Source organism: Cyprinus carpio, chromosome B25 (assembly GCF_018340385.1).
Source record: "Cyprinus carpio isolate SPL01 chromosome B25, ASM1834038v1, whole genome shotgun sequence".
In the NCBI taxonomy this organism is placed as follows: Eukaryota; Metazoa; Chordata; class Actinopteri; order Cypriniformes; family Cyprinidae; genus Cyprinus; species Cyprinus carpio.
The window spans coordinates 11,514,543-11,530,266 of record NC_056621.1 but is presented as its reverse complement, the minus strand read 5'-3'; the positions used below and the strand labels follow the sequence as shown (position 1 = coordinate 11,530,266).

At 32.3% G+C, this 15,724-nt stretch overlaps 1 protein-coding gene across 4 annotated transcripts in view; it reads right to left on the bottom strand.

Annotated features, from left to right (window-relative positions):
• Positions 1 to 15,724, bottom strand: part of tead1a (TEA domain family member 1a) — a 40,177-nt gene that overhangs the window by 9,361 nt on the left and 15,092 nt on the right. For all 4 annotated transcript variants that reach the window (XM_042752718.1, XM_042752719.1, XM_042752717.1 and 1 more), the window contains 5 exons: positions 3,513 to 3,577; positions 3,027 to 3,089; positions 957 to 1,091; positions 819 to 859; positions 652 to 707 (listed from right to left, as the gene is read on the bottom strand). In XM_042752718.1, coding sequence (XP_042608652.1) covers positions 652 to 707; positions 819 to 859; positions 957 to 1,091; positions 3,027 to 3,089; positions 3,513 to 3,577 — 360 coding nt within the window. The remainder of the gene's footprint in view (positions 1 to 651; positions 708 to 818; positions 860 to 956; positions 1,092 to 3,026; positions 3,090 to 3,512; positions 3,578 to 15,724) is intronic.

The window sequence follows — 15,724 nt, the reverse complement described above, 5'->3', positions numbered from 1 at the left end:
AGGTTGATATCTCTGCAGCACTATAACTTGACATTTTTTTAATGACATCATCGCCCTTATTTCTTCTCATTCTTTTGATGCGTGTAGGTCATTTTTTTGGATATTTTTATCTCATGCACTCATGGTATTCGGAAAAAAATATAACAATGTTAACTTCTTATTCACTGAACTGTTGTATAAAAACATTTGCACTCATGGTATTCGGAAATAAGCAGCACTATTATTATATTGCTCTCACTGCTCGTGTGATATAGCCTATAATATAATATAAATATGAGACATAAATTTTTGTTCATAATACAAAAATCTTGAATTAAATGCAATAACTGAACTTATGCACTTCATCAAATGCATCATATCAACAAAACAACTATATTAACTGCATTAAAATATTTTAATTGCGTTGTTTTTTCATAGCTAATTAATTAAGTTAACATGTTAAACTGACAGCCCCTAATATACAGTACATTAATAAACAACAAACAAAAAGTAGCTGTTTTAATTCAAAGCAACAGCTTTGAGTGGCTCATCCAAGCAAATATAAGAACCAGAGTTTTTCTTTAAAAAATAACATAAAATCCAATAAGATTAACAAAAACATATACAAACAATGAAGTATAAAATCCATCTGTTAATTATGAATATACACACCTGCGATGGCTGTGGCCGTCTGGATGGGGTAATTCTGCTGTGCGAATGGCTTCACACTGAGGTGATTATCACAAGGTGTCATTTTTAATTCACAAGTTGTTATACAGGTTTTAATATGTACAAACTCAGCCGTGTATATTCAAGTTTGTTAAGTTATATACACTTACTCTTGTGAGGAACCAGGCTGCCCTGTTGACACTTGCCAAATCTAGTAAAGGAGTAAAATGTATTGCAGTGTTATAGTGTAAAACAATACTGGTGCATGGGACACTAATGGTTTTAAAGCGGTCAGGGGTGTCTCTTACCCCTGTTGCCCCAGGCAAGGTGGGTCGAGAGAGTCCTGCGAGCCCCAGCCGGCTGTGGATGGCCGTGGTCGCGACGATCTGCGCTGAAGACATGGCCGCCATCCTGTTGATCGCATCATTCTTCACAGTCTGGTCTTCAACGAAACACACCACAGAGAAGATTTAGCTCCTGCTCTCTTACTGCTATAAAACCTCATTTATTTTTATTAGATGAAATAAAATCTAACCCTGGCTCAAGGGCAAAGGGTCTCATCATTTCTTTAAATAAATTTGTCTCGTTAAGATCTGACGCTGTGAAAAAGCAGATAAGGCTCATTTAAACTTCTCTACAATACAAGCGAAATGGAAAAACAGATTTGCCTTTGACCTTTGAATCTAAAAATTTAAAGTTTCAAAAATGAATAAACTAAAGGACATCAAACCTTAAACAGTTTAATGTAAGCACTGAGTACCGCATATAGCATACATGAGCTGTAAAAAAGGAAATTAAATTCAGCACAGAGAGCTTTATGAGTCAAAGATACGAATACTTTAGACCTGCAATATCCTCAAATGTTGCCATAACTAGATTTGTTAAAAGTTTGTGAGTTTCCAGAATGCACGGCATGTAAATTATGTTGTTAGTTTTGAATTTATACTTTTTGCTGTGTGGTGATTAATAGGCCATCTCATTAACTTTTCATGCTTATTGACAAACTTATGTGAATAAACAGGCCTTGTGTGAAGAATGTGAGCTCTGTTTTTGTAAGAAATGCTGTATAAATGCAAGCAGTCATCTGCGGCGCATGAAAGCAGAAGGCAGTCAGTCAGACTGTCTGATAAATGTGTTGCACTGTGGTCAAGCAGACTGATGAGTACTGGAGCGCATATGCTTAAAGAAGAGCCTTTTGTATCATCACAGATGCTGGCAAATAAAATGAGTAGACAATCCTATTCACCCTCTTTCTCCCTTGGAAAAACCACCAAAATAAAGAAGAAAAAAAGAGAGAAAAACTAAACAGAGGTTTTGTCAGGGGACTGTCATTTGCTGTTTAACCACCAGATGCCACAGCTGCTCAAAAGCATGCCTCCTCTCCTCAGGTCAGCCAATGACAACATCAGCATCTACACACCACTATACATTATGTTGTGTATGACAATTTAGAATTATAATAAAATAAAAAAAATAATAAATTTAAAATTAACAAAAATAAACACCAAAATTCATCAAATGTACACAAAAGATACAAAAACAAATAAATGTTGTTCTTTTGATCTTTCTAGAATAGAATAATTCTGAAACAATGTTTCCTGTTTGAATGAACTTTCTAGAACAGAAGGTCCCTGATTAATGAATCATGGTTTTCACAAAATATGAAGCAGCATAACAGTTTTCAACATTGATAATAACAAGAAATGGTTCTTAATCAGCAAATCAGTAGATTAGAATGATTTCTGAAGGACCATGTGACCTTGAAGACTGGAGCAATGAAGCTGAAAATACAGCTTTGCATCACAGGAATAAATGACATTTTTAAACATAATAAAAAACAAAAGGAGGTATATCAAATTAAAATAAAATCAAACAATATAACATAATACACTATTTTATATTAAAAAAATCTTATAAAAAAACAATATTTATTTTAAAAAAATTGTATATATAATCAATACCAGTGTCTTGTCTATGTAGAAAACTACAAATTTTAGGCAGGTACTCACATACTGAATAATGTCTAAAGGAGGCACATCTGCTTTGACTTTCACACCACATTGTAAATCGTGTGACTGTCCTTGAACAACTTTACTCAAGTCAACCCGTCTATCACACATTAAATATTTCGGTGTGCATGTGACGCCTTTCCAAAACAAACACACTTTTGTGCAAAACAGGAAGGAAACGGTCAAACATGCAGAAGAAAAGAAGCCAGTTGACTGCATACTAAGCAGGCCAGTCACAAGCAGGAAATCTAGGTTACAGACAGTCAAACAGCAGGGCACTCGTACACACACACACACACAGTTCAGTAGGGATATGGCCTGAGAAACTACACACAGACACATACAGACTGTGTCAAACACAAGATGTACCTTTAGCTTGGAGTGAAATTCTCTGGATTTCCTCCGAGCAAGAACCTGGATATGACTGGAGACCTGGTCACACACACACACACAAGCACAAAAAGAGCATTTTGTAACCATGGAGATGAAAGGCCCCCTGCCATTAGCCACAAAAACATGCACTTTAATTACAAACAGAACATCCAACACAACCTTTCACATTATTTGTTCAGCAACAAGAAAGAAAGTGATCAGCTATTTAATTAGTTTTTAAGTCAAACTGACTTTACGGTAAATTTGTAAAGATTTGCACTGAATTGAGAGCACAAAGCAACAGGTGTCCACTCAGTGAAGAGCGCTTTGGTAACTAGGGAAGGCAGAAGCCAGCCAGACAACGTTTGGATGAAGCCATAAACAAAGTCTGGCTCGTCACAATGTGAGTTTACTGGAAATAGCCTCTATAAGCAGCATTATTTATTTCATGTCACGCTCAGAACTTGAAGCAGCTCTGCTAACCTGTTTTCTCGTCCGTGTCTTTCCCGTTCTGAGTTTGATGTATCTGGCGATCAATTCATTACGACCTGTAAGAGAGAGAGAGAGAGAGAGAAAAAAAGATATACCTGTTAATGTACAGTAATATTATATAACCTTTATTTACATTTTTAAACAAATTATTTCAGTGACTTCACACCGATTCTTTAGTTTGCTGCAAAACTTTAGTATTTAAGGTTACACCACTATACCAATAGTTACGACTATAAATGTGTATTAAATACACAGACACATGAAGAATTAGCTGAACACAAACTAGGTCTGTCAATCAATTAAAGCGTTTAATTTTCCAGATTCATTGTTTTTATATATAACAACCACAATTAATGGCTTATATGAAATGAAGATTATTCAAATACAATATTACAATATTGTGGCAGATAAGTAAATCGTTGAATAGACTAAAAGTGGCTCGGAAGTCGATATATTGTTTATTATATTTTCATATCATTTAACATTAGCCTCAATGTCCTACAGCTCACAGTAATTAATATTAAATTACATTTTAAGTAAAATTTAATTCCACTAAATTAACATTAAACAATGCAATTTAAATGATATGGCAGAGGCAATGATTATTAGAGCATAACTTTATTGTCTATTCCTCATATATTAAATTAAATACTTGATTTTAAAAAATAATTAAGGGTAGTAAATTAACATTGATATAGCAAGGTTTTCAGAGTTACATTAGTCAGTGACTGGCCTTCAACCCACAATAATTAAATTAAATTAAATTAAATTAAATTAAATTAAATTAAATTAAATTAAATTAAATTAAATTAAATTAAATTAAATTAAATTAAATTAAATTAAATTAAATTAAAATTATTTTAGGTTAAATTTAAAAAAATGATTCATTGCACTAAAGTAACATTAAAATGCAATTTAAATAATATGGCAGAGGCAAAGATTAAAACAACTTTATTGTCTTTTCCTCATATAATACTATGATACTGAAAGAACACTTGAAAGAGGGAGCTATGAAAGTACAATGTGAATTTGATCTACTGAGCTTATAGTGCTTTTAGAAGCTCGACAGTCTTTAGTCACAATGCATTTTCATTATATGGAAAACAGCAGTGAACCTTCCTCAAAACATCTTTTGTGTTTAATGGAAAAAAGGAATGTCATGAAGGGAAGTAGATGATTTTATTCTGAACTAGTCCTTTAAGGACAATATCGGACCGTCAGCCAACAAACAGCATCAGGGTACTTTCTCCAGCTAGCCTTTACCCACCGTGCCTGCAGTGTAATCTCTTCTAACCCAGACCTGGGCCTCGCTATTCTTCCAAACACAAACACACGCGTACACACACACACACACACACACGCTCTGTACGCTCACAATGCGGGCATTCATGCACACTCTGCTCTCAGATCAAAGACACTCCAAACGGCCAGCTGTAAAAACTCCTACTGCTGTATAATTCGTTCTTTTCAGTCACTTGAAAACATGCTCAGCTGGACTTGGCAAACCTGCAAAACAACCTCCAGAGAGAAAGGGGACTTACAGGGACAGAGAAAGAGAGAGTGAGAGAGCCTGTCGACGAGTGCTGAGTTTTGAGAGTCTCCCCTGTGGAGTTTGGTAGACAAACCAAAGCAGAAACTGACCAAAGAGACTAGCTGACTGTCAACAAGAGTTCAGATAAACAACATCATCATCATCACAGAATTACTGAATGACAGCTACAGCTGATTATTACTCAACACTCCCTGGCGATAATATAAGATACTATAAAATAACAATGAAAGAAAAGATATATATATAAATATATATTTGTATGTATGTATGTCTTGTGTTATAAAATTATATTTCTTTATTTCTCTATCTCTCTATACACACACACACACTGCATGTTTTTTCACAAAACACAAAATGTAAATGCATATACAGTATACATTTTTAATTACATGTAAATGATATCAATATTATAACTAATCTAAAAATATATTAATACAAATAATGAATTAATAATAATAATCATTATTATTAATGATAATAATTTATTAATGTTAATATTACAATAGTAATTATATAATATATAAATAACATATATACACTATTTTTACACATTATATAATACATATAGTATAGTAATACATTAATATTACACTAATTGTATATAAAGTATATTTTATATTATACATGCTAATGTTTTAGTATATGTTACATTATAATATATCCATTCTAATTAATTTACAAATTATAACATTCAAGTGTATATACTTAATATATAATTATATATATTATAATTATATATATATTAATATTACTTATATATATATAAATGCATATATTACAAGTAAAATCATGTTTATATATATATATATATATATTTGTTTATATATATTTTTGTTTTGTTTTTTGCATATTTGTCTAACTTTCTAAAAATAATGTGGTTAATCACAGTTCTTTCATGATTCAACAGGAGGGGGCAATTACTTTTTCACCTAGTGCCAGGCAGGTTTGGACAGCTTTTTTCCATTAATAAATGAAATCAATATTTCAAAACTGCATTTTGGATTTACTCGGGTTATCTTTGTGTAATATTAAAATTTGTTTGATGATCTAAATCATTCAAGTATGACAAATACACACACACACACACACAAAACAGGAACCTTTTTCACACCACTGTATATATCTAATTGGTATATAAGCTATTTATTACATATATAATAAGCATTGAGGAATTATATGATTATATGAATTATTATGGATTATATATAATTAAATAATGAATAATATAACATATCTGGCTGACAATCCACCAATTACAGGACATCTGAATCATCTGAATCTTCTGATGACTCAGCAATGTTGTTCTCTTAGAAATTTGTTCAGGTTTGGTGATTACTCACTCAACAACAGCGAGTCATTAAAAATGAGTGATGACAAGAATGTTAAAAGCTAACACAGGGTTGAGAAACACTTGTAGTTGAATCTCTGACCAAGAACAGTACAAGATGTGGTTTAACGGATGCACTGGAATAAAAAAAATAAAAAAAAAACAGTGAGGGGGTCGATGGCATTCCTTTATAGTGGCATTACAAAAGTGTTGATGTTATGCTGGTGTAGGGCAGGGCACAAAAGCTTACCGAGGATGTGGTGGGTTAAAGGTCATCAAATTACAATATCAGCTTAATCAGCACAAAGTAAAGCAGCTCTGAAGAACACCCACTGTCTGCAATTAAATGCGAGCTGATAAATGGACCACACTGATGCAGGGTTAACCTCAGCATGTCTTCAGAAGGCAAAGATGCCACCAAAAATGGGGCTCATCAATCATTGTGCGCTGACAGCTTTCTCTGCCGTCAGTCTCTTTCAGCGAACTAAATGAAAGCTTATGATTTATGCTGTGATATCCAAACCTGAATTTTTCAATGTCTAACAGGGACAATTGACTCAAAAATTAGATTTCTGTCAGCATTTGTCAGCAAACTTGGAATATAGTACGTTTTATATAGTGAGAATAGTGTAGATGCTTCATGCTTTTGTGTCTTTTTGAAGCTTTAAAACATCAATGGCAGTCAACAAAATTTTTCTTTTGTGTCCTGTAGGAAAAGAAAAGTTGGTTTGAAATGAAATAAATGAAAATAAATAAAGAAATAAATTTCATTTTTAACTTTAACTCTAACCCTTTAAAACACAATAAAACAGTAAAAAACATCAAACCAAACCAACCCAATTTGTTCTTTGTTTTGTTTTCTGATAACACTAACTCGAGTCTCCATTCAGAGTTCATCATAAGGCAATCATCTTGTCAAATAAAATATCTCTCAGAAAAGTGATGAAATCAGATAAAAGCATTTGGTTCACCTCACAAATCTCTGAAATGCTTTGAGCGTTTGAAATGACCCACAAGTATTGGGGTGTTGGTCTCAGGGCAGGACAGAAACCCTGAATCTTTGGGACAATGGCTCTGCTGCTCTGCCAGGCCTGATGGATGACTCTGAGGTCTCGGGCTGCTATTAGAATCACAATGGCCTAAACTAACAATACAAAGACTTTTTGCAGGGGGTCCATGACTAAGGAGTCCAAACTGAGACTGCAATATTCATAGCTGATTTCCAAGGGCAAAAGAGAGATCAATAATTTATCAGAAGGTTTACATTATATTTTTTAGCAACACAGTACAACAATAAAGAATGATGATAGATATAATTTTCAATAATATTACAATTTCAAAAACAGGCTTGAAATAATTCATTCTGCATCAAAATTATAAAAGTACCTCTAATTTATATTATTATATAAGAATGATATATTTCTGTATTTTATTCATTACTTATATTTAAAATTTATTTAACATTAAATAACAATAAAATAGAATAATAATAATAAATATTATTAATAATAATAAATAATAATATAGAAAGTTTATGCAGTATTTTGTGACATTATAATATTAAAGATAACAACAACAAAAACAGCAATGACTAATAACAATAAAAAAATATAGTTAATTGTTATTTACATCTAAATAAATTTAATAGTAATAAAAATAAACTAAATTAATAATATTTAATTTTTTTCTAAACATTAAATGTGTTACAATAACTATTTAATATTTATTGATTATGGCATAAAATCATCATCAACAACAACAATAATAATAAAATGATATCATAGTTAATTGTTTTTTTTTTCATATAAAAAACTAAATTTAATCTAATAATAATAAAAACAAACTAAATTAATAATATTTTATTTTATAAACAAAATGTGCTTTAATAACTATTTAATATTTAATGATTATACATAAAACATCAACAACAATAATAATTTTAATAATAATAAAAAAGTTAATTGTTATTAACATATACAAATAATACATTTAATAATAATAAAAATAAACTAAATTAAATAAACTAAATATATTTTATAAACTTAAATGTTTTATAATAACTATTTAATGATCATGATAAAATATTTATTAAATTACGATTATATTTTTATGTGTAACTGAAAACTGAAGAACTCTGATCTAAATACACAGCTACACGAGCAGAGGTCTGCTTCTGGTAAATCAAGGTATTCTGACTTGACTGTCCAGTGACGCTAACAGACTCATCATCTACCTGCTCATTTAGTGAACGAGCATAAACGGTGAGGAACGACAAAATGCCATATGGTTATAAGTAAAGGTCAGCCTCCAAAAGCAGATGGTGGTCTGAACAATCCCCTCTCTGGGAGTCAGTCAGCTTAAACTGATACGATCTGCAGTCTCAATGCAGGTGTTTCCCTGAGAGCAGGACCGAGGGGTGCGGCCAGATAAAGCCATTCACACACACACACACACACAAGCCTGCTACCATCTGATTAACACACACACACACACAAGCCTGCTACCATCTGATTAGAGTTAGCCAGCTGTCCTCTGTGACGGGTAGAGCCCGTAACACGATGACACCCCTCCATCCGCAAACCATTTTTAGAGGGAGGGTCTGAGAGGAAATTCAAGGCCAGATGGCAAGAGACCGTGACGGACAGTCTTTTCTTTTCCAGTGGACACCCCCCGGACCCCTCATCCCGCCAAAACCACTACGATTATTTAGAGAAATCAGTTCTGAGAGGAAAGTCACGGACATGATCAGATGGACCAAAATTATACTTGATAAACTTGAAAACAAATATATTCAGTAAGCCTGGGTCACCACTATGACTTTTCAGGTAAAACTTTATTCCTAAAGCACATTTAAAAACAACAGAAGTTGAACCATCCACCATAAAGTTTAAGAATACAGTTTTAACCTTTAAAAGAAGAAGAAGAAAAAAAAAATCAAAAATCAGCATGTACATTCTTTAGAATCAAATTTAAAGTGAAAATGTAATTAATTTTTTTATTACATGTCTCTGGTCTTTGCTTAGCTTTTATAAAAATAAAATAAAATAAAATGCAGTTTATCAAAGAACTGTTTTTCTTTTTAAGCTTTTATAAATCCAAACTACACTAAATAAAAAAAAAAGAAAAGCACCATCTCTGAAACAACTTTCCTCTTTGGATCTCCAAGGCTGCTTAAGTTACAACCAATGGGGGCCACAGGTTAAAATCAAGACCTGCCCTAAATTTATTTCCTTTAAATGTTGTTTTACTCAGTAATCCTTCACATTATGAATGTAAAATGGATTCTGAATGTGTTTCACTGTAAAACAGAAGGAAGCACTGGAACTAAGGACAGGGCTTGATGTTAAAACAAGTCCAGTATAAAGAGCTCTAGAATGCTGAAAGCTTCTCTTCCTGCAATTGAAAAGAAACTGGAATCAGAGTGGAAGGACTCAGTTTGGAACTGTTTTCTTTAATGGGAGCAATTAAGCATGCTTCCTGTGTGTGCGTAAGGGAGAGAGAGAGAGAGAGAGAGAGAGAGTGTGTGTGTGTGGACATGCAATTGAGTGCAAGTGTGCTTGTCTGACTGTGTCCTAACATGGTGCGCTGGCTGGAAACATCACACCAGCCTGCTGGAAATCACACATGGAAAATCCAAACAACCCCAAATGACCTCTCGCTCACTCCCTCTCAAACTCTCTCTCACTTTCTCCCTCATTCTTTTTTGCTTGATAAAGTTACTGTGTGCAAACTTCATGAAAGGTGAGCTCAAAATGGAGTTTGCTTATCTGCCAAGCTAAACTTGACAAGCAAATGACTTTTAGATTGAAGAGAGAAACTTGTATAACAAAGGCACACTGACTGAGCTAATGTGTGTTCAAATGTGATGATGATCACTTACATCAAAATAAGATGTATGACTTCAATTATTCTGTTTTCAATTAGCCCTTTTATATTTGTAGTAACAGCACAAAATGTTTTGGAGTTGAAGTCTTGTTCACAAGAAACTTTTTCCACCATCACTGTATATACAGTTTTACAGTAACTGCCACTAAAAAAAAAAAAACCCTAGGGAAACATGGTTAATCAAAACTGAAATCGTGATATGGATTTATTGTCATATCATCGATATTGCGACTGTCAAATCGTAAAAGCTGCATTATAATTAAATACATTTCTGAGTAAACAAATGTTTCAGAGTGAAGCATAGCACTGTGTTCATTTACACACAAGATACTCATGATAATATTATTTCACAGTAAATGCTGCTAAAATAAAATTATTATTATTAGTAGTAGTAGTAATAGTATTTTATCACTAATATCATTATTATTATAAACAAAAATAAAATAAAAAAATAAAAGAGGCTGATCAATTTTCAAAATAATAATAATAATAATAGTAAATACTAATAATGAAAATATAATAATAATAATAATAATACTAAAACTTTTTAAATTGTATTTTAAAATCATAATAAAAAATATTCTAGTCAAAATACATCACACCCAAATCTTGCTCATTTCACTAAAATTAAAAAAAAATGCATCTATAAAACATATTTTATTTTTAAAATCTTTGGATATCTTTGGATGACATCAAAGGCTGTTCAAGTTTCACAATAATAATAATAATAATAATAATAAATAAACTATCTAGTCGAAAGACATCACCCCTGAATCCCACTAAAATAAAATAAAATAAAATAAAATAAAAAAAAACAAAATATGAACAAATAACATAATAAAAAAAATAAAATAAAATAAAATAAAATAAAATATGCAGCTCTAAAAAAAACATTTCTCTTTGCTGTTCTCTTGGCTGTTCAAGTTTCAAAATAATAATAATAAACATTTTAAAATTGTATTTTAAAATCATAATTTAAAATACATTTTAGTCAAAAGACATCACCCCCAAATCTCACTAATTTTATCATTCATCAAATGAAACTCATACATATCATTGCTTAGAAAAGCAATAGCACACTACTCCTCAGCAAGCTGCACGATCAACAAATAAGTCAAAATATTTCAAAATCAAATCAAAAACATGACCAGTTAAAAAAAAAAAAAAAAAAAAAATTAATTTTTTTTTTGCAGCTCCCACCGAGCAACAATAATGTGTATTATGCAGCTCAAGGACTCTCTGATATGATATCAGTGTCTGCTTCAATCACTCATCCGTCTCAAACAGTTAAGAGGTGTGAGGATGAAGCATGCTGTGTCCTGTCTCCTAACTGGCTCTCGGTGAGGTAACATCCAGGCCTCTCACACCTATCAAAGCCAAATGAGAACATTAATGCGCTTCAGACAGGACTCATTTCTTGTGTCCATACGGTCTTCCAGTCAAACTCACACGCCATCCCTTGAGAAACATGATTAAACTCTGTACCTCCGGGAAAGAAAATGGGCAAAATTACTCCTTGGCCCCATTTTATGCAACACAAAAGAAGCAAAGCACAGGTTTAAAGTGGGAATATACATAGTTCTCTCGTAGACCTTGAAAAGTAAAGACTTTTTTTAAAAACGCCCCACATCCAGGGACCTCCTCTGGAGCACAATACAGCTCTAAACACAAAAGCAATGTCCTGTATGATTCTGCAAACACTTCTTTCAGATAACACCTGTTTCCCACCTGAATTCCTTTCTCACTCTGACAAGCTTCCTGCTCCTTTATCATTATGTAAGAAAGTCTTCTGTGTGACTCTAAACATACCCGTAGGTGGAGGTGTGGTGCTTTGTCATTCAGAACTGGAATTTTCTAAGGGTTTAAAACAGAATCAGATATTTAAGCACAGTGAGTAAGCACTTATGTTTGTATTGTAGCTACAATTTTCAGTAACACCATCTCACTGGTTTTAAATTAAAACTATTTTAATAATGATTTTCAATCACAAGAGATAAAATCTAATATAACAATAACACATAAGTTTGGTGACTTAAGTGTACTGTTCAATCTAAAACCATATATATATATTTTTTTTTTAGCTGTGGTGCTGACGTGGTCATCATGAGTTTGAATCTGGCTCGCAACATTTATTGTTCCTCAACTTTTCTCCTTAACTTTACTGTCACCTATTAGGGATGCGCGAAACCACAGATTTGCAAAATCAGCTAGTTGGTTTATGGCCAGAACGACTAGATTTAGTTGACCAATATGTTTTAAGGAAATCCTAAAAAATTAGGTTTGTTTTTAGGTAGTTTTATTCACATCAGTTGGACACTTTATTAGGGGGTGTTTACATTAAACATGCCATTTGTTCCATAACTAAATAAAAATAACTAAATAAATAAAAATAAATAAACAGTACCATTATATAATTGATTATAAATAATAATAATATTATTATTATTAATAATAATAATAATATAATTAATCAATTAATGGTAATTACGTAAATAAATACATTTATTATTTATTTATTTTATTCTAAAACTACTGGACTTTACTAACCCCAATATATTTATTAAAATTGTTAGTTCGTAAATAAAAAAAAAAGAGGCAAAAAGGCTAAAAGTACAATCTGATTTTTCATTGATTTAAATGAACGTGTATGTCCATTGCTTGTCTTTCATCTTTGAAAATAAACAAAATAAACCTTAAGAAAAGTGTGGGGGTTTGTTTTGTGTTTTTGGATCGCCTTTTGATGTACTTCTGCCGATGGCAGAGACTCAGCGGCATACTAGTTCGCCAGAACAGAATGACGATAACTCCCATAACCACGAGTTTCCCCTGCGGAACGTGATATAGCCCAAACTGGCACTAGAGTCTCAGAGCGGGTCTGTTATCCCATTGTTAAAGACACAGCTTAAAATCACAGTATTTCCAACCCACCGAGGCACACATTATGTTCACAAAGCCCATCACTGCCTGAGCACACCAGTCTATTCATAATTTTACACTCACAATTTGCCATTATGAAATGCAGAAAGACATGGTGCTGTAAGGTAAAATTACAGAATCAGGCTCTGTTTGCATGAATAGAGCTGCACACAAAATGTCCTTTAAATTAAATTAAATAAAAGGTATTTTGCACTTTAACACACCCAGCAAGCACAAATAAGGCACTGAAATGCCCCTCAAAGAGTGCAGCAACTGAATAACATTCATTTTAGGTTTTGTATTTATTGACAAACATATACTAACATCTTAAAGCAGATTTACATATATTTAAAATTATAAGTCATAAAAACATACTAAATTTGCTACTGTAAATGTTGTTTGAACATCTGACAGTAAAAACTTCAAAAATGAAATTTTCAGAATGAATCGATGGCAATAAACTGTTTGGCTATTTATAAAATAATAAAATAAAAGAAGAAAGAGACTATTGACTAGGGTGGGTGATATGACCAATATCTTATATTACGATATGAGTACTTTTTTTTCACAAGAATGATATATCACAATATAGTTATTTTTGCTTTAAATTAGGTCTTTATATCAAATTATTTTGATATTATAGAAATGTGTTACTTCTTGTCACCAGTGTCAACATCACAAAAAACTAGCTAATACTAGCCTAAAAAAAAACTCACTAAATAAAAAAAACTGTCAGCGATAAAATAAGAACAAGAAACTAACTACAAGCAAAAGAAAAAAAAGTTTACAGTAGAACAAATAAAAAAGAAATGCTACATACAATGTATAATCAAATTAATAAAAAAAAATACTGAATATTCTTCACTGTCTAAATTAAATATATTTTTCTTCTTATTGAAGTTACAAAAGTTAAAGTTAGTAAAGAGCAGTGGGTGATTTTCTCTCTTTTATTGTTTGATTAACAAGAAAGATAGACAGCAGGAACTGCTGTCACTTTAAGAGCTGCCCGGATCCAATATACTGTAACACATGTTTTCTTTCTTATCTGTTTGCTTTAACTTGAAAAGACAGGATTTTACTAAAATATATATACGACCACAGAATGGCCAAGAATGTTAGTTGTGCTTGCAAATGATACAATACATTTCTTAAGTGCAGATGGACATGGATGCCGGAATATAAAACACTTGAGAAATATTAATTGGCTGAGATTATGTTAAGTCCTCACAGTATATCCCCTCAGAAGTGAAACCAGTGTGATTAGATCTTTCTTTCATCGAACCCAGCGGGGGACTGTCAAATCTACTTAAGGCATGCTTTCTCTGCCTAAAATAAGTACTAGCACAGCAGAGCCAAATGGTTTATGATATCAGAGTCGACAAAGAGAGCACTGATCTCACAAAGGAGAAAAAAGGAGAAATATCACGCAACAAATAGCCAAATTTATACTAAAAAAAACAGAAGAAAGAAAAGATTTTGGGGAAAAACAAGTGTTTTGTTTACCTGTGAAACCACATGGCAGCTGCCACAGCGTTTTGTACCATCTACAGCAAAAACTTGAACTCTTTGACTCGAGTCCAGTTTTCATGCCTCTCTGAGGCTAAGGAGCCCCCTCAGGTAAACAGTGAGATAAGCTGAGCCATGACACAAGGAAAAAAACTACATATTGTTTTGAAATGAAAGGCGGTTGCTATAGGGATGGCTGCTAATTAACCACACGACGCTGACAGACCTGGAGAGCGAGAGGACTGGGGAACGGGATCTTGTATGGGTCTGTGATGGGTACGTGCAGATAAATTAAATCTCATACAGTTGCTATGGACGATGAAATAACAAAGGTGACGGCAAGCGCGAGGCTAAGGAATGCTACACAAACGGCAGCGTAGGAGGTGACAGGTTTGCCTCAGCGACCCAAGAAACCCCCCACGAACACCAGCCAATTTATTAGAAGGAAATGCCTGAAGAAAAAAACCACTGTGGTCATGGGAACAAACAGGTGTCTGTTGGGAAAGAGAAGTCTTTTTTGGCATTTAACTTTTTTAATAAGGTTCAATTTGTTAACATTAGTTAAAACACTAACAATGAGACACTATGCATTAATGTAGCCTAAACTTCATGTTCATTTATAATAAAATCTTTACACACTGACAGGTTGAAAATTAGTATATGTAGAAATAAACATTAAGCTAGATTACTGTATTTTAGGAAAAAATGTCACATTTTATTATTACATTTAGAAATAGCAAAATATACAAACACTGTTAAACATCCTTTAAATTGAACAGTATTCAGAACAGGAATGAAAAATATAAGATATAAGAAAAATGAATTATAGTAGCATGCATTTTTAAAAAACATTTCTTATAAATGACAAGCCTAAACCAATTATTTAAAGAAAATCTGAATCGTCCCGTGTGTGAGAAAATAAATAAAAATAAAATTAAATTCACAATTGCAACAAAAAAAAAAAAAAAAAAGTTAATTCATAATTGCATTATATAAGTAATAATAATTGCTGTAAAG